This window comes from Balaenoptera musculus, chromosome 8 (genome assembly GCF_009873245.2).
Source record: "Balaenoptera musculus isolate JJ_BM4_2016_0621 chromosome 8, mBalMus1.pri.v3, whole genome shotgun sequence".
NCBI lineage: Eukaryota > Metazoa > Chordata > Mammalia > Artiodactyla > Balaenopteridae > Balaenoptera > Balaenoptera musculus.
The window spans coordinates 71088600-71116030 of NC_045792.1; the positions used below are offsets into that span (position 1 = coordinate 71088600).

General features: G+C 37.9%; 1 protein-coding gene across 3 annotated transcripts; it reads right to left on the minus strand.

Annotated features, from left to right (window-relative positions):
* Positions 1-481: 481 nt before the first annotated feature.
* TPH1 (tryptophan hydroxylase 1) lies at positions 482-27431 on the minus strand. 3 transcript variants are annotated; one of them, XM_036861738.1, is made up of 11 exons: positions 27413-27431; positions 19102-19238; positions 14543-14726; positions 12544-12644; positions 10364-10431; positions 10022-10218; positions 7556-7691; positions 6726-6852; positions 4917-5012; positions 3757-3890; positions 482-3244 (listed from the first exon to the last, which is right to left on the minus strand). In XM_036861738.1, the coding sequence occupies exons 2-11, from the start codon at positions 19216-19218 to the stop codon at positions 3070-3072; spliced, it is 1335 nt and encodes a 444-aa protein (XP_036717633.1). In that variant the 5' UTR covers positions 19219-19238; positions 27413-27431; the 3' UTR covers positions 482-3069. The 3 variants fall into 3 exon arrangements, with proteins under 3 accessions (XP_036717633.1, XP_036717634.1, XP_036717635.1); XM_036861739.1 differs by lacking the exon at positions 27413-27431 and adding an exon at positions 27313-27345; XM_036861740.1 differs by lacking the exon at positions 27413-27431 and adding an exon at positions 27229-27293.

Consider the following 27431-nt stretch of genomic DNA (forward strand, 5'->3'; position numbering starts at 1 on the left):
AAGACTGAAACGCAGCTTCAAGTTGGCTTAATCCCTGCTAGGACTAAGACGAGCTTCCCCTGCCATTATATGCTATCTGCTCGATGCAAAAGTTAATTCCCTCTGAAGGAAGATAAAAATCATCCAGAAGCTATGGGGATCTCTGATTAGGAGATTAATGATTCTTTACATATGGCTAATGTTTCTTTTTACAAGTCCTCTCACAACATAATTCTTACAGTAACCCAGTAAAGTAGATTTAGCTCACTTTACAGATGAGGAACATGAGACTGAGACTTTATCAAGAATTCCAAAAAGTGGTTTCTAGGTTCCAGGTGTGTTTGGCTCCCCTTACCTTACATATTTATAGGCTTTCTGAGAAGTATAAGGATCTTACAGATTTCTGAAACTAATGAAATTGCTAATATACATTTAAATCAGTTTTTAACATACATTTGACAAAAAAAATGCTTAGTGAGTACATGAATTTTGTGTCCTTTTATTATCCAGTTGAATAACAAACTTGCAAGTCATAAATGTATATCATATAGTAAAATAAAGACTAGACTGAAATAAGACCACAGTATCTTTATACATTTTCTAGAAATTAATATATGAACTCTATTATGTGTTCCTTTAGACAATTCCAGGATTTTTTATTTTTTCAGTTTGGAAGGCAATTTAAAAATGAACTATAATTCTGTACACTTTGGTGTGTCATAACCACTGTATAACTCCAAATGACAAAATAGGCAGATTAAGAAATGCAGGCAACTGACAACCAGATTTTGGAGCATTCTTCAAAAAGTCAGGAAAATACCATCTATGTCTCTGAGTAATAACTCACTGATTAAGAATTATGAACCACACTTTTGGTTCAATTCTGTTCTCATATATTTGAAGAAATATATTTAAAATGCATGAAAACTCTAAGACTCTCAGAACTCCTCATTTACCAAATATCATAAATTCAGAGGTTAGAAGAAAGAACTGAAACCAATCATTAAATATTTCCATTATTCTGAAGATGTGAATTATAATCGTTGTGTCTTTAACATTTACTTTAGTGTGCTTTTATCATAGAGTGATTTGAAATACCATCATTTAAAAATTCAATAACTAAGATTATTTGCAATGATCAAAGTTATATGAAAATAACCAAACCAGATACAGTATGCATGATTTGTTGTTATTTGCTATCTATCATAGTTTGCTTCATAGATTTCCTTGCAACCAAATACACTAACTATAAACTACCTAACCAATATTTCAAAAGGTTTTAGATTAGCTGACTTAGATCTAGTACTATCAAAGGTATACTTAACAGTTGATCAGCTATTAAAATTTATAAGTAATGTAAAAATCTGAAGTAGCATGAATTATTCTTCCTAATTCTATTTCCTTGTATAACACAAAATGAAATAAATTTTTAAGAGTTTTTAAAATAATTTCCTTTGAGGCCTAAAAAGGATTAAAATACCTAGTTGTCTGTTGAAATAAAACATGTTAAATGGTATTCAATTTGACTATTAATGTGAAAAAATTAAGGACACGGTCTTTAAATAGCTGATTAAGAATGGGAAATTGGCTGAAAATATGACCCTTAATACAAGTAATAGAAATGAGATCATTGGGAGAGGAAACTGATGGGGCACAATATTCTGGTGAATCTGAGTTTCTTTTCGGACCTATAGAGTTTAAGATACTTGGCAGGGCTGCCATGTTGCATAACCCCATTTCATTCTAATGAATGGTGCCACAAGAAGTTACACAACATTGGCCTAATTCATGGGACATCTAGATGGAAATATCTGGCAGGCAGCTGGATGTAAGGGGCAAAAACTCAAGACAGATGTCAGGGTTAGAATTGCAAATATGGGAGACATACGAAATAAGAAAGTCATGGACACGGATGACATCTCCCGTGAACAGAGAGCAGAGAAAGAAGAGGGCTAAAGACAGAAACTTGAGGAAAGTCTTCCTTTAGTGGGTGGGGGGAGGAAAGGAGCAAATTGAAGAGACACAAGCCTATCCTGGGGATTCCAGCTTTACCGCTTTATACCAAGCCTGCTCCCTGTACTACTCCGCTGATACCACATAAAAGCCAGTGTTTGCAGCCTTCATTATTACAGTGTCAGTCCTAAAATGCTCTTCTTGGCTTTTCTTACACCATCTCCTCCCCATTTCCCCACACTCGACTGTCACGCCTGGCCTTCCTATTTATGGTCTCACCTTATACCTTGGAAATAAAGTGCTTGGCACTGCTTTTCCAACTTAAACTTTGCACGCCTCTCATCTGTCTCTCAGTTTGAACTCTCCTTTTGACAACACTGTCTCCTGCTAACCTGAGGATATTCTCTGGGGCTGCATGTCGGAGTTCAGGGCCTTGCAAGTTCCCTTTGGCCTCTTGAGTAGGACAGATAATGTAAAACATATGCAATGCCACAGAAAGAAAAGAGTTTCAAGGAGGATGGTCACTCGGGCAGGGGCTCCCTAGTGCCTTCAAAATAAAGTCACAAATTCTTCACCTGGACTTAAGGATTATACTCTAATCAACCTTTCTAGACTTAGATACTCCTTTTTCCCTACAAGACACTACACTTGAAAATAGACTATTTGCTCTTTACCAGGTATGTTTCATATGCAAAGGCCTCTCTGCTTTTGCTCAGGCTAGCAGCAGAGACAGCTGATCCCCTATTAAATTTGGGCATGTGAATGTGACCAAGCTTGGCACAAATTCAGTTATAAGTAAGCTATTGTAGAAATAAGAGAATCTTAAGTAACAATATGGATCAGCTCCATAGTAACCACCAAGGTATTTTAAGTGATCATCAAAGTCATTTTACTCAAGAAGAACTGGGGAAAATAAAATTAGGCTATACTTCACTAAAGCTGTTACCAAAAGAAAAAAAAAAGTAGTGGCTAGAGTATCCAGGTACACATTTTCAAAGACTAATGGTCCATTAAGGAATAGGAATAGAGAATATTATTTGGCTGCTGTTCCTCCACAACCAGGTCATCAAGCAAAGCAACAGTTGGCCCACAGGCCTCTGAATGCTCAGATGCTTTCGGGATTAGGACTGGCAACTGTCAGATGCTCAGCTGCCTGCTGACTTTAGCAAGGGCATCACTGACAACATCAAGCTCATGCTGCAGCTCATTCATGGCACTGGTTATGCTCTTGGTGTCCTTCAAGATCTGAATACTCCGTGTATACGGATTATACTTCACTCCAAATGGACGCCTGATTGTTTTGGTAAATTCTCTATTTAAGAAAACAAATATGAGGCAATCAATTTCTAGGGAGAAAATGATAAAAACCAAATACTGTCCGTTAGTCTAAAAATTAACATATCTAAATCTTGTGTATACTTCAAGTCCTTTCTCAAATGCCATTAAGCTTTCCCTGTTCCCCTAGCTGGAATGAATTGCTCCTGAATAAAATGCAGAACAGTGTTTCACCTGTATCTCTTTAAGGCTTCCTAGTTGTTATATAGTAATTTGCATACAGTTTATTTTTCCTATTAGATTATAAACTCTCTGATAGGAAGGAATAGGAAGTAACCAATTTCTCAGTGTATCTGACTCATATTTGCAACACTGAACATCATTATAAACAACACACCCTAAATATTTACTGTGAAAGAGAGATGTGTTACAGGCAAAAGGTGCCTGGTGGGCTTCTAATTATCCAGCTGCTTACGTCTGTGACTTGTCACCATTATTGGACCTATCTTTTGCAGAGGAAAATTAAGGCATGAGGAAGATATACTTTACCTCATCTTCTCCTTTGCATCTTCAAAGCTTTCAGATACAAAGTAGACATCCTGAAAAGTTGTGATGAGACACTCCTGTTTGCAGGTAATCTTAGGATCAAAGGGCTTTACTTTCACATGTCCAGAAAGTGCGTGCTAGAGGATGAAGAGTCAGTGAATCAAAGGATACTATCTATTTTCATGATCACATTCTACACACATCTGCCAGAGCCAGCAAAACAAATGGCTTGCTATTCCCTATAAATGCCCCAAGACCACTCCATTGTTCTAACACTCTTCTCCATGTAGGAGGTACCCAAGGATCTTTATTTATTTATTCTTGCATTATGACATCTGCTTTCTACCCTGCACTGGTTATTCCTATACATGACTTGTACCCACCAGCAGGTGGTAGGCTCCTTGAGAGAAAGACTGTACCGTGGACAATATTTCATGCACATCCACCACTCAACAAACATAAGTTCATTCCTTTATTGGATAAGTAATACATCTCAAAGAATTCCCTAGAAATTACTGAAGTTGTTGCTAGCACACCAAAAATGGTGAGGAAACAGCAAGACTTTGTTTTAAAATACTTTTTTATTTAAAAGATATAACTACATTCTGAATAGTTATCTATATCTATTCAGAAAACTTAGGAAATAGAGAAAAATGCCTCTTAGGTAATGTTTACTGCCACCCCAAGTATTTTCCACAGTAAGCTCTTATTGAGATCCAGAAACTAGGGCTTCCCTGGTGGCACAGTGGTTAAGAATCTGCCTGCCAATGCAGGGGATGTGGGTTCAAGCCCTGGTCCGGGAAGATCCCACATGCCTCAGAGCAACTAAGCCCGTACGCCACAACTACTGAGCCTGCGCTCTAGAGCCCACGAGCCACAACTACTGAGCCCGTGTGCCACAACTACTAAAGCCCACGCACCTAGAGCCTGTGCTCCACAACAAGAGAAGCCACCACAATGAGAAGCCTGTGCACCACAACAAAGAGTAGCCCCCCCTCTCCACAACTAGAGAAAGCCCGTGCGCAGCAACGAAGACCCAAGGCAGCCAAAAATAATAAATAAATAAATAATAAAAATAAATTAATTAAAATCCAGAAACTATTTCAGGTCGTATCAATTACATTAAGTGAATATGGTTATGTGCAAAGATTTACAGCTCTTACTTTGAGTTCACTGATGGAAGAAAGTAAGCCGGCACCAAAGACTCTTAGCTGTCCCTCTTGTTTACATAGACCAAACTCCACAGTGAAGAAGTAGCACTGCAAAAGGACATCAGTATTACTTTCACATCCTGAAGGACTCAATTTAAAACAAATTACAACTCTTAGTCACTGACCCAAAGTACCCTGGAATAAAATCCAAGACCCCCAGGATAGCTCACAAGTATTTCTACAATCTGGCCTCGTTCCAAACCACACTTCTCAAACTTTTGTTCCCAGAACTCTTATATACTCTTAAAAATTACTGAGGAGGGACTTCCCTGGTGGTCCAGTGGGTAAGACTCCACACTCTCAATGCAGGGGCCCGGGTTCGATCCCTGGTCGGGGAACTAGATCCTGCATGCATGCCTCAACTAAGAAGTCCGCATGCCGCAACTAAAGATCCCACATGACGAAATGAAGATCCCGTGTGTGGCAACTAAGACCCAACACCGCCAAAATAAATAAGTAAATAAATAAATAAATATTTTTAAAAAGTTACTGAGGACCCCAAAGACCTTTTGTTTATGTGGGATAGAGCTAGCTATATTTACCATATTAAAAATGTAAACTGAGAAAAATTTAAATGTTTACTAATTAATGTCAAAATTATAATAAACCATTTTATGGTAACACAAATAACATTTTAATCAAAAGTAACTACATTGTACAAAAAAACGGTAAGAAAAGTTACATTGTTTTATATTGTCACAAATCTTTTTAGTGTCCGGATTGATACTATTTAATGTCTGGCTGGAAAACAGATGGATTCTCACATCTGCTTCTGTACTAAACCTGTCACAATAGGTTGTTTTGGTTCAAGTATGTGGAGAGAAGTCAGCCTCACACAGATAAGTAGTTGGAAGAGGGTTGAATATTGTAATAGCCTTCTCAGGTAATTGTGGCTATTCTTCTTTGACACAACATCAAAACTCAGCAACTGGTAGTTTCTTAAAGTACAGCTGTAATGTGGAATCTGAAACCATATCAATGAACTCTGTCTCTCACATTAAAATCCACTCTGCATTTTGAATGGATCTTTTACTCAAGGACCCTGTGGGGTCCCCAAACCAGAATTTGAGGGCACTGTTCTAACCATCTAGCCTATTTCACACCACCTTCCCGACCCTCACACACTGTGCTCCAGCTTCTTATCATTTCCCCAGGTACACCAAGCACCTCCTGTCTTTCCTTGTGTGCCCTCATCCTGAGATGCTCTTCCTTCTTTTCCTGGCAGGTGAAAACATTACTCATCTTCCCAGGGCTGGTCCAGATGTTCATCTTCCATGAAACTTTCCCCAGGCAGTTCTCTGCACTCCCAGAGCACCCTGCCTGAGCTTCTCTACAGATCTCCTCTCATTCTAACATAAGTGTCTGTGTATAAGTTCCTTGAAGGTGGGAACCAGGCCTTATTCATCTTTGTATTTCCAGCATGTTTTGTACCTAGTGCTCAAAAATATTTTTAGCATCATTTTTAGGGAATCTATCATTTTTACTAAAAAAAGAAGGTATACCAACTGTTAACATTATTGTATTCTAGTGTTCTCTGTTTCTCTGCCTTTTTTTTTTTTTAAAGCTCAGGTCTTCTTTGGATAAGCCTTAAATTTTTACATCTTCCTTTAATTTTATTTAAATTATTTAAATTAAATTAAATATGAGCAAAGACAAATTTTCTAATGCTCATCTTGAGTAGGTACATTTAAACTACACAAATACCCACATCCCACCCCAGTTAAAGATTACTGATCTATACAGCTATTTCCAGATTTATACCGTTGCCAGTTTTTGAACAGCCTCTTCTGAAGCTCCAAGAGAAGCCAGGCCAATTTCTTGGGAGAATTGAGCAAAACTAGGTTCAGCCAAAAGGGGGACATGACCCAAGAGTTCATGGCAGGTATCTCTGAAAAAGAGGTACAAGTTGTCACACTGTGACATTTAACATAAATGCATAATCAACCATTCAATCAAATCAAAACCTGATGTTACTTTTATTCAAATTGATCAGGTGGTATTACTTTGGAAATGGACCACAAAGGACACTATTACAGTAAAGGAACTATTTTGGTTCAAAACCTTGGCCACTCACAAACACACGTACATAAGTTCATACAAATACGCACAGACATCCACATGTCAACCCCCCCAACCCCCAAACCAGGTCTCTGCTCAAATGTGACCTTCTCAGTCAGTCCTTCTCTGATCACCCTTTTCAAAATAGAAACACCCAGCCACACACAACTCTGTCCTCTTTCCCTACTTTATTTTTCTCCATGGTACTTATAACCATCTGAATTTTATATATATATATATTTACTTGTTTGTTTATTATCTATATCTCCCATTGGAATATAAGCTCTATGAAGGCAGGAAACTTTGATTTTTTTCAGTCTTACATCCCCTATGCTTAGGACAGCACTTGGCACCTAATAGGTTGTCAATTAACAATGGTAATAATAATGGTTAACATGTATAGAGCATGGAACATGTATTACATGCCAGGCACCATTCAAAATGCTTTACATGTGCTAATTCGCTTGATCCTCACAAAAAATCATGACGTAGGTACCATATTGATGGATGGATGCTGCAGTAGATGTACTTACGGCTCTGGGGTATAGAGGGGATCTGAACTGTGTCTCACATACTGTGTGCAGTGAAAAACTCGAAAGGCTAAACCTGATAAGAAATCTCTTGGTGATAAGTAACCAGCCACAGGACGGATGGAAAAACCTGTGCGCTCTGCAAAGCAAAGGAGAAAATCTTCACTAGAATAGACTATTTACTGCAACATTTTAATTCTGCCAGTGGCACGAGGTAACACTTTGAGAGAGAACATGAAACTAAAATGTATCATACATGCACTTCGGGGAAGTCATAATTATTAAGCACTTACCATGGCCAGGCAATGGGTTAGATTTTTTACACATCACATCTCCTTTCATATTTACAATATGAGTTAAAGTTTAGTCTCCTCATTGTGACAACTATAAAACTAAGGCTCAGAGACTCAGTAATGTGCCCAAGGCCACACAGTAGATGATAAAGGTAGGATGAGAACCCAAGCCTTACACTACACCTTGCTGTCTCCCTGAAGGGCTTAGACTATCCCCTAGACAATCTTTTTTTTTTTTTAAAAACTCACTAACAAGATCTATTAATTTAGATCAGAACCATTTTTTAAACTATGTCATTTTTAGCCAGTACTACCTCTTGTAGTTTCTTTATTTTATCTAAACTGGATGGTGCTCTTTCATTCCCCAATACCTGAGTCTGCATGCCCACTGTAAAAGTCACCTTCCACTAGGCTGCAGTGGCTCTGGGGACCTCTATAAGCTCTGATCTTGTCCTTCATTTCAAACTCTCACACTCTGGTAATTCCAGTTCCACCCCAATGCTTTGTACTTGGATTCTCCCACTCCGATGGGCAAAAGAATTTTTCACAAAGATGGAAATGTTCAACATCTAGCCTATTGCTAGCCACTAGCCACATGTGGCTATTGAGCACTTGAAATGTGGCTAATGTGGCTGGGGAACTAACATTTTGATTTACATTCATTTTATTTGTTTAAACTTTTATTTATTTATTTTTGGCCGCACCACGCAGCATGTGGGATCTCAGTTCCCCAACCAGGGATGGAACCCATGCCCCCTGCATTGGAAGGCAGAGTCTTATCCACTGGACCACCGGGAAGTCCCTACATTCATTTTAATTATTTAAACAACCATGGTTGTCTAGTGGCCACCATATTTGCCAGGGCAGGTAGCCCCTTCCAACTCGTGTTTTGTTTGAACTGTCTTTAAATATTGGTTTCTCTCTTTGACACTTTCCCTTGAAACACCTTTAGCAACAAGCTCTGCAGCCTGCTCAAGCTCCAGACCCCAAGTGATCAGCTTTCAGTTTCGCATCTATAACAAAATATTTCCTCCAGATCGCATGCAAGTGTGATTTGATAACAACTTCTGTAGCATATGCTAGTCCATCTTTGTTAAGCCACACAAGGTCATGTGCTTTGGTTCTCTGCCATTCTGAATCACTATTTTTTTTAAATCTAGTTTTTGTAGGAACCACTTATATGAGTTCTTCCCTTGTAAAAACTATATTGCCCTCTCCTGTTTAGTTCTTAGTTTTGTGTATAGTGGTTGAGTAATGAGAATTATGGACTTGAATAAATATGTATATTTTTATAACAGTCTATATAATAAATTCAAAGATAGTAATTTCAGATCATGATGGAAATAAGATAAACTCCCTTTGAGTCAAAAACATAATGCCTATTTTTTCCCTAAGGTTCTAATCTGCTGAGATCAAAGGGGGATATTTATTTTTCTTACATATTGTAGATCCTGGAGATCACTGATCCTTTTACTTCCTATACTAGTGAGAAAAAATAAGGAAGCCTGGACCAAATAAGCATGATGAACTAAAAGGAGCAAAATTGTCCTTAGTCTTTGTTTATGCTTCTACTAACATATCGTCTTCTTTGGGAAAATGATAGAATCTTAGTGTGGAAAGGGGCTTCAGCGATCATCTACTCCAACCTTCCCGAAGGTGCCTGAATCTCCTCTATCACATCCCTCTAGTGGGTGTGGCACTTTTGCATGAACATTTCCATGGATGTGGAACTAACCATCTCATGAGCCTGTCCCATTTTCAAATGGCTCTTTTAACAGGATGTTCTCCATTTCGAACTAAAAGTTTGCTGTTTCTATCCTACTGTCCTTTACTTCAGAGCCACATAGGAATCCCTCTATAACATAAGACGACCTTCAAATATTTAAATAAATCTATAAAGTCCCCTAAATTTCCAGGTTAAACACCCTGAGAATCCTTCAAATTTTATTTATATGATACATTTTCCAATCCTCTTACAATTCTGCTCACTCTCCTCTACATTTGCTCCAGGTTATGAATGTCCCTCTTCAAATGTGGTGCCTGGAGAACTGCCAGGACAGAATACAGAAAAATTCTGACCTCCCAAATAACTGGACTTTAGTCCTCTATTAAAAATTCTACTGTGATTGAAATGGAGTTCAATATTTCCCTTACAAAAAATTAATCAGTTCATTACCTTTTAAAAAGTTTGAGACATCTTCCAATTGTGGGATATTATCTTCCCGGTATCCACAGTATTTAGAAAGCAAAGGTAAGTTTTTGAGATACTCTCTGCAGGCATGGGTTGGGTAAAGTTTGTTGAGCTCTCGGAACACAGTTCCCCAGGTCTTAATCTCCTCTTCAGTGAATTCAACGTTAGGAATAGGGTCTCCACTAATGAGATAAAGAGAAGTTATCTTGAATTAGCATCCATTAAACAGTAGCACGTATCTTGTTTTCTATTTACTATATAGGCATAATTTACTCCATTTATTTCATTAGTTCAAAGTTGAATAAGTTATTTTTATAGTACACTTACTGTTTATAGTTCATAGCCAAGTCTGCAAAATACTTTCGTCTTTTACGATAGACATTGTCTTTGAAGCCCTGATAATTAAAGAAAAGTTTTTAAATATGCATAAAAAATACTTAACAAATGATTTAGAAAACATTTCATAAACCAGAGTATGCGAAGAGGGTAGTGGGGGTCAGGAAAGGGTCCCTAGCAATGACTCCTAAGCTAAAAGAGGAGTGGAGAGAGCCAGGTGGAGGAGGACAGAAAGCATAGCACCAAGGACAGCACAGAAATGAAAAACAGTATGTTGCGCCTAAGAAAATAAAGGTAATGCAACGTTGCTGGAGCCTGGAGAGTGAGGTGGAGTATGGTGAAGACTAGTTACAGGTCTGCTAGTAAAGGTCTGTTTGAGAGCTTGGATTTTAGTCTTGGGGTAATTGGAAGCCATTGGGGTTTTTTAAAAAAAAAATAACAGCTTTATCAATATATAACTCACATACCTTAAAACTGACATTTTAAAGTGTACAACTTAGGGGGGTTTAGGATATTCACAGTGTTGTGCAACCACCTCCACCATAATTTCAGGACATTTTATCACACTGAAAAAAAACCCCCTACTCATTCGCAGTCTATCCTCATTTTCCCTCATCCCCAGCCCTGGCAACCAGTAATCTACTTCCTGTTGCTATGAATTTGCCGGTTCTGGATATTTCATGTAAAAGAAATCACACAATATATGGCCTTTTGTGACTGGCTTCTTTCACTATCACAGTGTTTTCAAGGTTCACCCCTGTTGTAGCATGTTGAGTAATTCATGCTTTTTTAATGGCCATTAATATTCCATGTTGGGGACATACCATGCTTTACTTATCCATTCACCAGTGGATGGATATTTGGGTTGTTCCCACTTTTTTGCTACTATGAATAATGCTTCTATGAACATTTGTGTAGAAGATTTTGCGTGGACTTATGTTTTCAATTTTCTTAGATCTGTACTGAGGTACCATTGGTGGTTTTTAGGCACAAGAGGGATAACGGTCACACTGAGGCTTTAGATCGTTCTAGTGACTATGAGGAGGACAGGTTTGAGGCGGCAAGGCTGGAGGTAGGAAGACCAGTTAAGGGATGTGGTAGTAAGAATAAACAAGGAACAAATTAAAGAAATATTTTGGAGGTGAAAATCAGCAGGACTTGGTAGTAGGTCAGTAAAACTGATTTACACACCTTTCCGTAAACATGCCCCAGATTTTCTTGCCTCTGAACCTTTGCTCATTTGGCAATGAACTGTCCTTCCTCTCCATCTCTTTCCTGCCAAAATTCTTTAAGGCCAAGTTAACGAGGTTGCCTTTCTCTGACCTCTTCAGCTAGAAGTGTTTATCTCTTGTATATATCTCAAAGCAGTCTGTCCATGCCACTTAGCACACTTTTCATATTTAAATCTTGTATGTGTGTTTATGTGTATGTGTGTGTGTGTGTGTGATTTACTTTTTCAACTTGACTAGAAGCTCCCAGAGGGCAGGTACAGCAAATTATTAATTCCAATACTTACTCAATACGATATTATAGAATAAATGGATGGATCGGCTGGGGGTTGTCTAAGGCAGTATACGGTCACATTCACACAGCTAATAAGTGGTAGAAGCTAGATTAAATCCCTGGTCTGTGCGACTCTACTGCTGACTCTCTTCTCTCCTCCCCTCCTAGGATCCTAGAGCTCCATAAGAAGTCCTAATGCTCTAGACTTACTAATTCTGCAACTCATGCCTGTGCTGTATCCCATATGGTTTTCCAAGGAAACAGCTTCCTAATTCATCAACTGCATAATAAACCAATTATGCTGGGCAGTGTGGGTGATGATTTTCCCCTTCCTATCTTTACTCCCCTCTCCAATAGCCCATGCCCATTTTGATAGAAACCCACTGCAGATATGGTGTTCATTGTAGTGTAATTCTTGGAATAGCTCTTAGTGATAAGAATTCCAGGCATGATACAGATGTTTTGGAGCCAATGAAATTGGATGCTCTTCAGTCACTTGGTTTGAAGTCCACCAACATGAAGGACTAATAACACTTCCTGAAACCCAGATTAATCAAGATCCTATTTAGTCTAGAATAAGCACTTTCTCCAGCAAAGAAAAATAATACCCTTAATTTTTTAGTTTGCTTTAAATTATTTTCATGAAAATATTTATGTAAAATATTTACAGGATGGTCAGCATCCAGTTCGGATCCATACATCAGAACTCTGTTAGCACAATGGTCCAGGTCAGAAATCTTCTTTGGAAACCAAGGAACAGTTTCCATACCTGAAAAATACAAAAAACGGTAACAGTTGAAGACACCATCTTAAATTAGGCAATAAAGAAGAAGAAATTAAGAAAGTCATAAATGCATTTGGATGAGATTTTTAATTTTAGCTTGTACGTTGAGGCACAATGTATACAAGTGAATTGGTCTAGTTTTAATAAGTAAATCTTATTCAAAGTTTTTGAGTTTAAAAATATTTTGAGCCTTAATTTCCTAAGCATTGCAGAAATGATGTACTTTAGTAATAGACCAAAAGTTCAAAAAAATTTAAGCTACATATTTAGCTAGCCTTAAAAAGTAAGGCTAATTTTTAATTAGCAAATTTAATTAAAACTCTGAATGTTTATTTTTGTTGATTAAAAGGATCCTAGAGATCATTTATGTCTTTGCCACTTTGATCTTCTCACTATCCCTCATACATACACGCTCTCCTAAAACTCTGAGTTTTTGTGAATGCTGGTCTTCTCCCTGGAATACCTATCCCATGCCACATTCTGCTGCAGCTCATCCTTCTGTTTTCTTGAGACTATCCTTCTCCTCCTTCAGGACCCAAATCAAATGAGCCTTCCCTGACCCTGTAGGTGGTGCTAATTCTCTATCATCTGGGTTCCCATGACTATGACTCCAATTCTCTGAAAGCTTTTACTATGTTTTACTATAATGTATCTGCATATGGCTGTCTTACAGAAAAGAATGGGAACGACTCCAGGGTAGGACTATTTCTTTTTGTATCCCCATTTCTTAGTAGAAATATCTGATACAAGTTGGTGTTCCCTAAAAATCAGCTGAACCATTTAGACTCTATAAAACTCTTCATTTTATAGATGGGGTAACCAAAGTCCAGAGAGGTGAAGTAACTTATCCAAGATCATTCATCTCTAATGGAACAGAGAGGACTAGGACTCAATTCTTCTTGCTCCAGTTTAATGCTCTAACATACCCAGAAGTGATATTCAAGAGATTTAGCAACAAAACAACAGGGGCACCAATCACTCAAAATAGACACAGGCAGAGTCCCAGGCTCCTGCTCTACCAGGTGTTAATCCTCTAGTTGTTTGTGGTGGGCATAGGACTCCTAGGGGAGAACTGGGGGCACATGGGTTTCAGGCATGGTGAGGAGCACTTAAGGGACTCAGGGGAAAAGCTATCTGCCAGCCAGACGTGGACGTAGAATCTTGATATTTTAATACCTTATACAGCCATATGAATACATAACAGATGAATATCAGCCCTGATTACACCCAAATATTGTGACATAATCTGAAGGGATTATTTTAAATTGAGTACCATATATAAAATGTGACTGATTTATCCATTTGTCTCTTGCCCCAAGTAAACTGCAAGGATTTTTTCACAGTAGAAGATTTTAGATTATCTCTGTGCTACCTGAGTATCTGAAAACTTAGAAGCTTTCCATTTGGTTTTGGTGGAAGTGAGGACAAGGAAGAATGTTGTATTGCATATATAGAGTATTTCACATCATTGTTGTCAGTAATTGTCAACATTCTCAACAAATTCAAATGTTCACTTAATATCTGCTAGGTATCTGCCCTGTAAGAGTTACTAAGTGCTCAGGGATTGGGAATTGGAGGTTTGTGAAATCAAGAAATGCCTGATGATTTGGAAATTGAGATAACAATGGATTTCTAACTATTCTAAATTCTTTCTTGTACTCAAGTTTTCCTTTTCACTTCTCTCGCCCTTGATAAAATGTTGCTTTATAATTTTTCTTTAGCATTTTGAGCAATTACATTTTGTATCTTCTTCATTATCAGATTGTAAGCAATTTGAATAGACAGTGTTTTATTTTTACTTTCATGCCTTCAAGCTAAACATAAGATAGGACACACATTATGAACTTAATCTTCTGAGTAGTATTTTCACTTTTCAAACTTACCATCTTCCTTCAGAGTAAAATTATCTGGTAGATTCACGGAGAGAACATTAGTATGAGACTTCAACAGATGAAAAATATCATTCAATTGTTCTCTATTGATATCACAATCAACAAAAATCTCAAACTCTGAGTTTCTTCTCTTTGATTTTCGGGACTCAATATGTAACAGGTTCACATGCTTCTCCTGTGGAAAGCAGAGGATGAAGATTATACATGACTGCCTCAAATGGTTATAGTCTCTGAGCAGATTACTTCCATTACCACTAAAAATCAGTCTCATCACTTGTCATAATAGCCAAAGGGAAAAAAGGCTGTTTTTAGTGCCATCAACAGCAAAATAATTCCCCCTGAATATTAGGTACTATTCAAAAACAGTTTGAAAAATTCATCACACCCTCCAGAATCTAATTAAATTAACACCAAGTAGAAAGTCCCTCAGGTTGCCAGAACTGATTGGCCTTCAAATCAAAAGACTTAGTCTCCTAGATAAAAAGAACCCTTTGAAAATTCTCACAAATAAAGGCTAGGTTTTTTTTTAAGTGATCTAGTGTTAGTCCTTTAAAAAGAAAAGTCTCCTTTGCAATAATGCATTTAATACAATTAGATGAACAGCTTGAACATGGAATATTTAATACCTCCAATATCTTAAGCTACAAACTCAGTAACCAGCTGAATCAGATTGCTACTTCTGATCTCTTCGCCTGCCAGCCTGAGCTGTGGGGTGCCATATGTGTAAACCTGTGGGGGGAAGGTATCTTCTCTTACCAATCTGGGTGCTGAGGAAAAGCCCTGGTGACATAATCATGAAACATAAGAACCAGTCACCCAACAGTTTTCTTCATCTAAAAAACGAGAAAGTTAGAGTAGATGATCTCCAATACTAACCAGATGAATCTAAATTAACTTAGTGAAAACCTGTGTAGCCAAGTAATGGCTGTGAAGCATACAAAGAAGGGCAAGACGTACAAGTAGTTTACAATCTAGTTGACTAACACATGAAAGACTAAGAGAAAATACAAATAGTGAGTGTTCAGGTGCAGAAGATTTTCAGAAACGGGAAAAAACATCAGGAGTTTGAGAAGGTAGAAGGTTCTATGGAGCAGATAGGAACTGAGATGAGTCTTAAAAAATAGATAGATGGGCTTCCCTGGTGGCGCAGTGGTTGAGAGTCTGCCTGCCAATGCAGGTGACACGGGTTCGAGCCCTGGTCTGGGAAGATCCCACATGCCACGGAGCAACTGGGCCCGTGAGCCACAATTGCTGAGCCTGCGCGTCTGGAGCCTGTGCTCCGCAACAAGAGAGGCCGCGATGGTGAGAGGCCTGCGCACCGCGATGAGGAGTGGTCCCCACTTGCCGCAACTGGAGAAAGCCCTCGCACAGAAACGAAGACTCAACACAGTCATAAATAAATAAATAAATAAATAAAAGAATGTGAATTTCTAAAAAAAAAGAAAAAAAAAAGTTTAAAAAAAAAAAAAAAAAAAAAAAATAGATAGAATAGGAAGACAAAGGGAAGAAGTAAGATTCCAAACAGGAGGAACTTGTATGAGCAAAGGTAAGAATGAGATAATTATCAGGGAACATTAACTTGATAAATAAGAAAGGAGAGTGAATGTCAGGGATGTTGGGAAATTGGAATAGGCAGGGTTTATCCTGGAATGTAGACTCTATCATGGAATCAATACAAGAGAGCCAGTTATAAAATATATTGGAATTGATCAGGAGTAAAGGAGAGTTTTATTGAATCTATTTCTTATGAATTTTTAGACTAAGTATATTCATAAATATTTTCCAAATGATGACTTGAATAAATATAAAGCTATAAATTATGTTTTTGGAGAAAAAGACACAAAATGTCAATTCTTCCTAAAATAATCTAAAATTGAGTGCTATCAAAATGAAAAACTTGATGGAATTTGGTGAGGAAATGTAACTAAATAACTTAAAAGTTATTTAGCTTCTTTTCTTCTTACCTGGAAGAAAAGTTTAGTCAAGAAGGTCTAGGAAAATTCAGGTAGAGTTAAAGTAACAAGTGAGACATTCCTTATCAGATATTTCAATTACAGCAACAGAGGCACAGAGAGGTTAAGCAGTTTGCCCAAACGCACACAGCTAATCAGTGTAAGAGCTGGAGTTCAAACTCAGGCTGTCTAGCTCCATAGTCTATGCCCTTAAAAACTATGTTGTAATCCTGTTGTACGAGAAAAGAAGAGTCAGAATAATGGATAATATGGCTCTTCTTTGAACAAGATTTACATCATCTTCATAATGAAAACACTGAAGACTGATATAGCCAAAAATTGGGGCATAACTACATTGTGAAGATGGGGGGAAGGGAAGTTGAGGGGCCGCTGGAAAGCGAGCTGTGCCAAGGAAGCTAACCCTTCACTTCCGCTGGAGAAAATCAATAGGTAATATCTACAAATGGAAAAACCAAGGAATAGCAGCAGAATAAGCATATTGTTTATAAATATGGACACTACTACGAGAAAATATAATTAAAAGCGTTGAAGATGGTTGCCCCCTATAGGCAGAGGATAAGTAAAAATAGGTGGATTCACGCCCACAACACCATTGCAGCAGTCAGAAGAACGAATGAGATGGATATGTAGCAGCAAGGTAGGTCTTCAAAACACAGTGCTGAGTACAAGAAAAAGTGTATGTACAATAACATTTATATAAATTACCAATCCATGCACATGCAAAAACTCAACATAGATTCTAAGTAACATAAAAAACAATTCAGTGTGTAGATCAAATGTATCAGAGCAGTTGTCTATCAGAAGAGAGAAATGGAGATGGAATAAAACAGGAGGAAGCTGTATCCATCAGTGATGACAGTGTCCACGTGATTTAAGGAGTGTGATTAGCTCAACCCTCTGCACCTAGGTCAACATAAAAATTAAATGGAATTTAGGAATGAAGAGAGATGAAGCAGAAGACTGCTATTTTCTTTATAAGCTTTATAGTGTGGGGTTGACTTTTTAAACCATGCACAAGTATTATTTGATGAAAGACAAAATAAAAAAGAAAGTTGATGGAAGAAATATAGGTATACTATTTAAAGACTCCAAGGTAATCAAAAGAAGAGCTTGCAGTAATCACGAAATTATCAAATATGGGGAGGAGAAGGAGGAAGAAGGGACGGAAGTATCAGTATCAGTATCATTCACAATAGAGAGTAAATAAGTATCATGTAAATTGATAATTCAGAGAGATCAGGACAATATTTAGACATTATAAATTCACCACTAAAAGAACTAAAGAACAGAAATAGTTAAAAGAGATTGCCTCTAGGGAGTGGAACTGAGGTGCTGGGTAAAAAACTGGTGCTTTTTATCACAAACTCTTCTAGACTATTTGTTATATTTAGAATTTTAAATTCTTTGAAATATTATTTTCAAACTGCTATTTAATAGTATATCATATGGATATAAATCTGATTTCTAAATAGCTAACATTTATTGATAATTTACTTTGAACTATCCTAAGCACTTGAAATATATTAATTTTATTAGTTCTCACAGTGACCCTGTGAGGTAGGTAGGGCCCTCATTTTATAGATGCTAAGGTGAAACGCAGAGAGGCTAATTAATTTGCCCACCATCACACAGCCAATAAGTGACAGAGCAAGGATTTGAACTCAGGTGGCCTGCCTTCAGAGCCTACAAGCTTAATACCAATGGTGTTCTAGTAGTATAATTTAACCTGTCCCATACCTTAGGACAAGTAGTTTGTGTATAATTTTTTAATTCCTATAAATAAATCTTTGTGTCTCTTAAACTGGGTTAGGTCTCCCAGTTCAATGCTATCATAGTACCTGGTACTTCTCTTTCAGGTCAGTTTACACACATGTAATCATTTGTTTACTGAAATTATTTGTTTAGTGTCTGTCTTCTCCACTAGATTATACACAACTGTGAGGGCTGGAACTGTGTCTGCTTTGTTAGGGTACACACCTTCATATCTAGCAGGACACGCTGCACTTAGTAAGTACGCAGTAAAAATTCCTGTTCTAACTGACTGACCCTGATTTCCTTAGGATAGATTTATGGAAGTAAAATTACTGGGTCAAAATATGTGAACATTTTAAACTCACAATACATATTACCAGATTGTTTCCCTACACATCACATCAATTTTCCCTCACACTAAAGGTGTATTTAAGGGCCAAATGCATTGAAGCTTTGACAGTAGGGAGTAGTATAATTGTAGAACCTTTGTTATTTTGCTATATAAAAAAATAGCATTTAATATATTATTAATGTACCATTAAATAATATCATTAAAATTTCAATATTTCATTTAATTAAAATAAAATTAAAATTTGCTTCTTCAAAATCTGTAAAGTGAATCTTTCCTCCCCCATTTCTTAATTAGTTATTTGTACCTCCTCTTCTATAAATTGTTTGTATCCTTTGCCCATTTGATAGAATCGAGCAGTATTTTAGAAATGTAAGTGTTTAAAACATTTCTGTAGTCCACCTCTGAAGAATTTACAAATAATCTTACAGACCCATTTTATAACAGTTTTATGCAGAAATACAGAGACTGCTTACCTGGAAGATTTTCAGTGCTTTTATAAGTCCTCCAACTTCATTCTTTAAGGAAAAAATGAGAGTTGCTCTTCCCTTTTCTAGGGAAAGATCTTTGTTTTCCTTATTGTCTTCAATCATGATGAATTTGGTGTACGTCTCTAAAAATAAAGTATGAAAATAGAGAGAAAGTTCTAAAAAAAAAAAGTTGTACAATGTAGACAATATTTGGTAGCATAGATAATATTTGAAACTCAGACAATATCTGATAACATTAACCAAGTTTTAGTTTCCTCACCTGTAAAACATGGATGTACATATATACTTTGCAAAACTGTAATGAGACCACAATAAGCTAAAACATTGCCTAGCATGTGCCTAGAATATAAAAGGCATACAATACATGTTAGTAATTTTCTTTTTTTTCTAATCCAATCCTTTCAGGGCATGACTCAAGCCCATGGGTTTCTTGCAGTCTTCCTGACTGTTGTGGCCCGAACTGGGCACTCTTTCTGTATGAAAGCCTACCTCCTCTCCCCTTACAATTTTAGCACTTTATTATACTGGGTCTTATTTTTAGTTTCAGATGTACAACATAGTGATTCAATATTTTTATAGATTATATTCCATTTAAAGTTATTATAAAATATTGGCTATATTCCCTGTGCTGTACAATATAATCCTTGTAGCTTATCCATTTTATACATAGTAATTTGTACCTCTTAATCTCCTACCCCTATTTTGCCCCTTCCTCCTCCTCTCTCCCCACTGGTAACCACCAGTTTGTTTTCTATATCTGTAAGTCTGATTCTTCTTGTTATATTCATTCACTTGTTTCATTTTTTAGATTCCACATATAAGTGATAACATACAGCATTTGTCTTTCTCTGTCTGACTTATTTCACTAAGCATAATACCCTCTGGGTCCATCCATGTTGTTACAAATGTCAGAATTTCATTCTTTTTTATGGCTGTGTGATATTCCATTGTGTGTGTATATATATGTATGCATATATATGCATGTATACATACACACATTTTCTTTATCCATTCATCTGTTGATGGACACTTAGGTTGCTTCCATATATTGGCTATTATAAATAATGCTGCTATGAACACTGGGATGCATGTATCTTTTTGAATTAGTGTTTTCACTTTCTTTGGGTATAAACCCAAGAGGAATTTCTGGATCATATGGTAAGTCTATTTTTAGTTTTTTGAGGAACATCCATACTGTTTTCCATAGTGGCTGCACCACTTTACATTCCCACCAACAGTGCAGAAGGGTTACCTTTTCTCCACATCCTTGCCATTTGTTCATTGTGTTTATACTGGGTCTTGAATGGCTTCCTCAAATGTGTCACTCATATATGTGACATGTCTTCTAACAAGACAGCAAGCTTTTTCAGAACAGGGACAAGGCCTCCTATTTCATTTGTAAATTTAAGAGCCTGGACAGCTCTGGACACAGGTGGAGTAGAAGAATAGCTGCTAGCCCAGAGAATTCTGGTTCCATGTAAGTATCTACTTTCTCTCTGACTGTGGAATCCCCTAGGCCATTGGCCCTGAAGCCTTTTTAGTATTGGCCTACAAGTGCCAAGTGTGTGTGTGTGTGTGTGTGTGTGTGTGTGTGTGTGCGTGTGTGTGTGTGTTGGGGGAAGTGAGGATTTTTTTTCCTTTTTAAAATTTTTTATTTATTTTTTTATTGGAGTATAATTGCTTTACAATGTTGTGTTAGTTTCTGCTGTACAGTGAAGTGAATCAGCTATATGTATACATCTATCCCCTCCCTCTTGGACCTCCCTCCCCACCCCCATCCCACCCATCTAGGTCCTCACAGAGCACCTAGCTGAGCTCCCTGTGCTATACGGCAAGTTCCCACTAGCTATCTATTTTACACATGGTACTGTATTTATGTCAAACCTAATCTCCCAATTCATCCCACCCTCTCCTTCCCCCCATGTCCACACGTCCGTTCTCTATGTCTGCATTTCCATTCCTGCCCTGCATATAGGTTCATCTGTACCATTTTTCTAGATTCCACATATATGCATTAATATACGATATTTGTTTTTCTCTTTCTGACTTACTTCACTCTATAGGACAGACTCTAGGTCCATCCACATCTCTACAAATGAGCCAGTTTTGTTCCTCTTTATCGCTGGGTAATATTCCATTATACATATGTACCACATCTTCTTTATAGGGGAGGTGAGGATATTGTGGGGGATAGATGTAGGGTATGGTAACTTTGTACTGGTGACTCTCAATTGAGAAATAGATACTTGAGAAGTAAGATTTGGATTAATAAATGGAAACAGCATATTGAAGATTTATGGTTATTAGTTTTCTTTGGGTTATTAATTCTCCCTAATTGCCCAGTTTCATGTTGTTGTTCTAGTGGAGTTAACCTTTAACAACTTAAATTGACATAGCCGATCTCACTGCCTTCCACCTGCTCTCATGCGTTGATCCAAGCCTGTAGAGCAGGTATAGTAGGATGGCGAGGGCTTGAAGCCAGATAGACTGTGTTCCAGTCCCCTGCAGTTCAAATTTCCCTTACTGGTGGAAGCCTTCCCTGACCCACCCCCCCCCCCCCACAAGTCAAACCCTAGTGTTGGTTCTCATGGCACCAGATACTTCCCATTCATAATAACAGTCGCAGGTGCAGCTGTAGCTCTGTATATGGTTGTGTCTGTCTCTTCAACTAGCCTGTGTGCTCTGTGGGGGCAGAGATCACGTATGCTTTTATGCACCATTGTGAGTACCTAGCACAGTCTCTGCACATAACAGGGACTGGATAGATGTCACTGAATGAATAAATGAAGGAAAGACTGATTACAGACATGGTCCCTACCCTCAGGGAATTAAAAGTCTCATAGAAAGAGAATGACTGCGAAGGATAAGCACCATAACAGGGAACACAGATGGTGGCGTGATGGCAGTGGCTAGATTAATTATTCTGGTACGTGTTCAGAGGTGCTTCACTGAAGATGTGTTTGAATTAGGTCTTAAAGAAAAAGAGAGGAAAGAGTCCATGAGGAGGTGAAAGACAAAGTATGAGGAGGTGACCAACCACAGATCAATGAGGGATCATGTAGGCAAGGTAAGTGGGGCCAGATCCTTCAAAAGTCTCTGCAGTTAATGCAGAGGAGTTTGGACTTGATCTTCTATGCATATCCAAATAACCATCTCAGGACCATGGCAAGTCTGATCAAAGGCTAAATGAGAAAAGTTAGGACAAGGTAGTTTTCCATTAAGCTAAATTCCTGGCTTTGAAATGCTTTTCTATAGGATGATCAAAATGAGGAGCTTCATGAATTTCTGTCCTTCTGACCAGAGAACTATTGTGAGTTTTCTCTTTCTGCCATAAAGCCTTTTTCTTAACCCATACTGTATAACATTTGGGGTACCTTATAAGAGGCATCCCCAAGAGCCCTATCTGGCTTGATAGAGGGTATAAAGTACCAAATATGGCTCAGTAATTTTCAACTGTATGGTAATAAACAATAGTCTGCTACTAAATTTGCCAATGGAATACAATTTTCTGTTTCAGAATTCGGTCTTTCTGATAGCTTTGGAATTTAGTTTAACAAATATTTATCAGGCACATACTAAGTTGAAGGACTTCTACATATAAATTCAGAGAGTATGGAGATAAGAAAGAAATTCCCACTCTATGATAACAAGATTCCATCCATTCTTAGCAAACCAAGAGGTGGGTAAGGGAACTGATATTTGTCAAATGTCTATATATATCATGCACTAATATTATCCCATATAATTCTCATAAAATCTTGGTGGAGGGGGATAGGAATTATATTCATTTTATAAATGAGAAAACTGAAGCTCAGAGAAACTAACTAACCTGTCTATGGTCACACAGCTAGAGAATGTAAGAACGCATATTTAAAACTGTGTCCTTCGGGGGTGGGGGAAGGGTAAGCTGGGATGAAGTGAGAGAGTGGCATTGACATATATACACTACCAAATGTAAAACAGATAGCTAGTGGGAAGCAGCAGCATAGCACAGGGAGATCAGCTCACTGCTTCGTGACCACCTAGAGGGGTGGGATTGGGACAGTGGGAGGGAGGCTTAAGAGGAAGGGGATTTGGGGATATATGTGTGCATATGGCTGATTCACTTTGTTGTACAACAGAAAATAACACAGAATTGTGAAGCAATTATACTCCAATAAAGATGTATAAAAAAAATAAAAAATAAAAAAATAAAACTATGTCCTTGGAAATATGAATGTTAACATATGGATCTAATTTCACAAGAATTACCCTAAAAATGTTCAGAAAGGCAGAAAGTAGAACAAAATTCCTGGGATCTAGTTGAAAGCTGACTTCTCAGATGAACTAGATATCTACTTTGGCATCTCTCAACCACTTATTTACACTGCAAAACAGTGTAAGGAGATATCTAATCACTGTCTAACATTTGTCAGTGTATGACCTTGGGCACACTACCTAACTTTTCTAATACAGCAAAGTAACCAAACAGTTAACCGAAACTCATGGCATCCAAAAACTCCCTTATACATTTTAAAACACATAATGTGACTTGGTATTCTGGTGTTTTCCCCACAGAGGAAACTAGGCTATTTCAGGTACCAAGAAGAGACTGAGATATATAATTCAAAATTTAACAAATACTTATTGATTCATTGAGTTTAAAATCAAAACTGCTTAGATATTTCTAATTGTGTCAATTTATTCTCTACAACTAAAACAATCTCTATGTCAAATGCTTTAAAACCAAATGACCAGTTAAACTTAATAATAATGTGGATTTTTCTGTGATTCAAATGATTACTAATGGTAAAACAAATGAAATTTCAACCCAAGCACATTTACCTACCATAGTCAGTGTTAGGGCAGTAAAGATTAAAAAACAAAGAAGACTGTTTGCCTCCAAGGAATTCACAGATTTATTATGAGGGAAGGGGAGGAGGAGAGACTGACTTTCCAGTAAGGCCAAATAAGGAGAAGAGAACGGTATCCTGAGATCCCGGCTATGATATCTGAGGAGCACACGAAACCCCACCTACTTCCCAACCCCGTGACCAATATCCCATGAGATTCTGAAGATGATTGGAGATGACTTCTGGCCCATCCCTAAGTCTCTGAGCAGAAGAGATTTATGGATGGGAAGCAAGACATCCTAAGAGAGATTTTCAGCTTCAAAGGAATTGACCGTTTCTTAAGGTAAACTTAATTATACACAGGAAATTCTGAATTGGTGGCTCTGGGGCTAAAAATTCAGGGATGGTCTCAGATACGCATTCTTAAAATGCTTTTGGAGATGTGAAAACCTTTGGAAACATTTCTTACGTGTCTAACTATCCCTCAAAGACCATGCACTTTTTTTTTCTTCCAGAGTATGGGTGACTTTGTCCTATAGTATACAGTTGCCAACAATAAGAGAGATGTAAAATAATAAAGCAAATTGCTAGTAATAAATCCAACTACAAATCCATGTAGGCAAGCTATAATTTCTATGTGCATTAATTTCCTTATTTGCAAAATTGGATGGAGGCTAATTAGCACCAATTTCGTGGCTATAAGGAGGAGGAGTATAATATATGAAACCCTTAGAACCGATGCTGACCTACACTAAGTACTCAATAAATATTAGCTCTAATAATGGGAAGTGCATCCCAAATTTCCCAATCTTCAAAAAAAGAAAATGTTAAATGTAATAAAGTGGACATTCTAAACTTTCCTGGCTAAAAATTTTTCTTACCCTGGGAATTAAGCATTCACAAGATAGTTATAAACCTATTTCTTATAGTAACAAGCACATGGAAAGGTTGTGTTATGACATAAAATTTAAGTATTCTTTTGTCTTAAGGTGATTTTCAGTTTCATTAGTTTATTTATTATGAAACCCCTAAAGTGTATTAAGTTCCAAATCTCAAGTGAATAATTTAGCAATTCTTTTGCAAACAAACAGATGAAGACTCCAAAGTACAATTTACTGAATCAGCCTATATTTACTGAGTCCCCATTTTCCCTCATATTGTCACCATAACACGCTGAAGTAAAAGGATTCTGCAAATATAACCTATTTCCTGTTCTACCACTATTTTCATAATGTAAGCAAACTTTAACAACTGGGAGCAAGGATCAGAGAACAGGAAAGAAAAGTGATTTTTGCCAGTCAGTGGTAACACCAACAGAATTTCAGATCTCCTGATAGTTCATCCTTCAACGATCCCTCAGAGCTTAGAATGCTCTTCATATAAAACTATATCAAGATTTTCTTTCACATTTCAAAACTGACCCTTAAGCTCCCCTGGCAGGAGCCGTTATAAGAAGGTACTAATAGTCATGGCTAATCTAACTCCAACCTTTTGGGGTTCATAATTCTCTTTTTCCCCTGGTTCTAAAATGGATCTAGTTTTGCCACCAACATTTCCCTAATGGGTGGGGGCAAAGGAAGGTGAAGGATACATGAATGGAATATTTATGATGAGTAAGGCATTTTACATTGAGATTTGGAAATATTCCTATCCCTCTTGTTAAGTCAATGTAAGAATGAAGTTTCTCAAAAGGAACTTCTGCTTAGAAACTAGAAGAAAAGAATTCTCACCCCTCCCCCACACCCACCCCAAAATAAGCTTAAGAGCACAAGGCTTTGACCTTTACTAAAATTTGGCCACAGCTTGGCCTGATAGACAGAACTTATGAAGCATCTTTATTCTGTCTTTATCGTTACTCCCAAACCCCTTTCAGAACCACAGCATTTCCTCCATCACTTTTTTCCCTTTCCCTCTTCCGGCTACCTACCCCCTCCTACTCCTTCAGGGGCAAAACCCACAGTACTAGCCTGGTAAGATAAAAGGCTATGAAGTGTCCAATGGGTCACACTTGTTTGGATCCATGTCTCATGAAGAAGTATATATTTTACTTTTAAAGCAATACTCTAATAGGCCAATGCCAGCTGGTACTTCCCCTTTTTCTGTGCGAGGCCGGGAGTCATTCTCCTATCGAATTTCCTGACCTGACTAAAGATGCACTGGTGTGCAGGACCTGCCATTGGAAATAAGGAACACATACCAAGAAGTCGGTCAGAAGATCAATAGCCCCTTAATATAGTAGAGGTCAATTGACTAACTCTTTTCTCCCCTTAGTTTAATCAGTAACAGTGTAATTTAAATTTCTATCATCTAGGAAGCACAAAGCACTATCGAATTAAAGTATTTTGAAAGCATGGATGCTGTTTGAAGACAGAACTAAAAGCTTTGGGAAAGACTGGTGTGAAAGGAGAGAATCCTCCAGAGAATCTTGATTTTCTTTTCTGAATGGGGGAAGGGAAAGAGGATGAAAGTAAAGATGAAATATAAAAGAAAACATGAAAAGCATTATTCCAGGAAATAATGGCACCAGCAAAGAAAATGGAAATAGAAGATACATCCCTGCCTGAAGATAATCTAATATGATAATAATATGTGTACAAATTAACTCCAGTGATCAGATTCATAGGCCACAGATTATAGCTTTACAGAACCATTTATAGTTAATTTAAGCTGTGCTCACTTCTACTTTTAAACCAAATAAGTGAATTCCATCCTTCTTTGAGAATTAATTGACAGGCACAAACTTTCACTGGGCTAGAAAGTTCGACTCTAGTCTTCTTCCCCCAAGTCAACTAGAGTAGAGCATCAGTGGGGAGTTAATTTTAAACTCCTGAAAACCAAATGGTCAGAGGCAAGGTTAAACTTACCTTGACTATTAACAGGATCTGAACTACTAGGTCCTATGCCTCTTTGTCAGTTGTAACCTTGCACCCCAGCTCTTAGCCCCATGTTGGGGTGGAGGTGAGGAGATGTGATGCTGAAAAGCTTTGCCTCAGAGACTCCCTTTTCTTTGGGGGTGTCTAAGGGAAGCTTCCCTTTACAGGAGGAGAAGGGAAAAGGAGATGCTGCCATTTGACAGAGAAGAGAAGGAAGAACATGTCTGTTTCTGCTAGCATAGAGGAAGCACACTGACTTGGGTTCAAGTCTGAACCTCAGTTTCCTCATCTGTAAAATTCAAGAGCTATCTACCTCACAGGGTTTGCTGGGGAGGTGAAATCAGATGACATGTAAAGAGCCTGTTTCTGGCACACGGGAGGCCCTCAAAAATAGTGTCTTTTCTCACCAGAGGGTAGGAGGAAAGGAGAAGAGTGAGTGACCACAGGAGTACGACTTTGATTTCCCAGGCCCAGCTCCTCACGGGCATTACCTCCTGGAGGATGACCCTGCCTCTTCCTCGAGCCAGCCCAGTGCCCCCAAATCCGCGACGGTGGTCCCTGGTCCCGGTGGGAAGGGGCCACCCCACTCACCTCGGGCGCCGCTAGCAGG

Excerpts from the sequence above, each read along its gene's own strand:
- TPH1 (XM_036861738.1), bottom strand. The coding sequence starts at position 19,218 with ATGATTGAAGACAATAAGGAAAACAAAGATCTTTCCCTAGAAAAGGGA. Across the intron at positions 14,727-19,101 it reads AAGCACTGAAAATCTTCCAG|GAGAAGCATGTGAACCTGTT; the intron begins GTAAGCAGTCTC and ends TGCTTTCCACAG. Across the intron at positions 12,645-14,542 it reads TTTTACTCTGAAGGAAGATG|GTATGGAAACTGTTCCTTGG; the intron begins GTAAGTTTGAAA and ends TGTATTTTTCAG.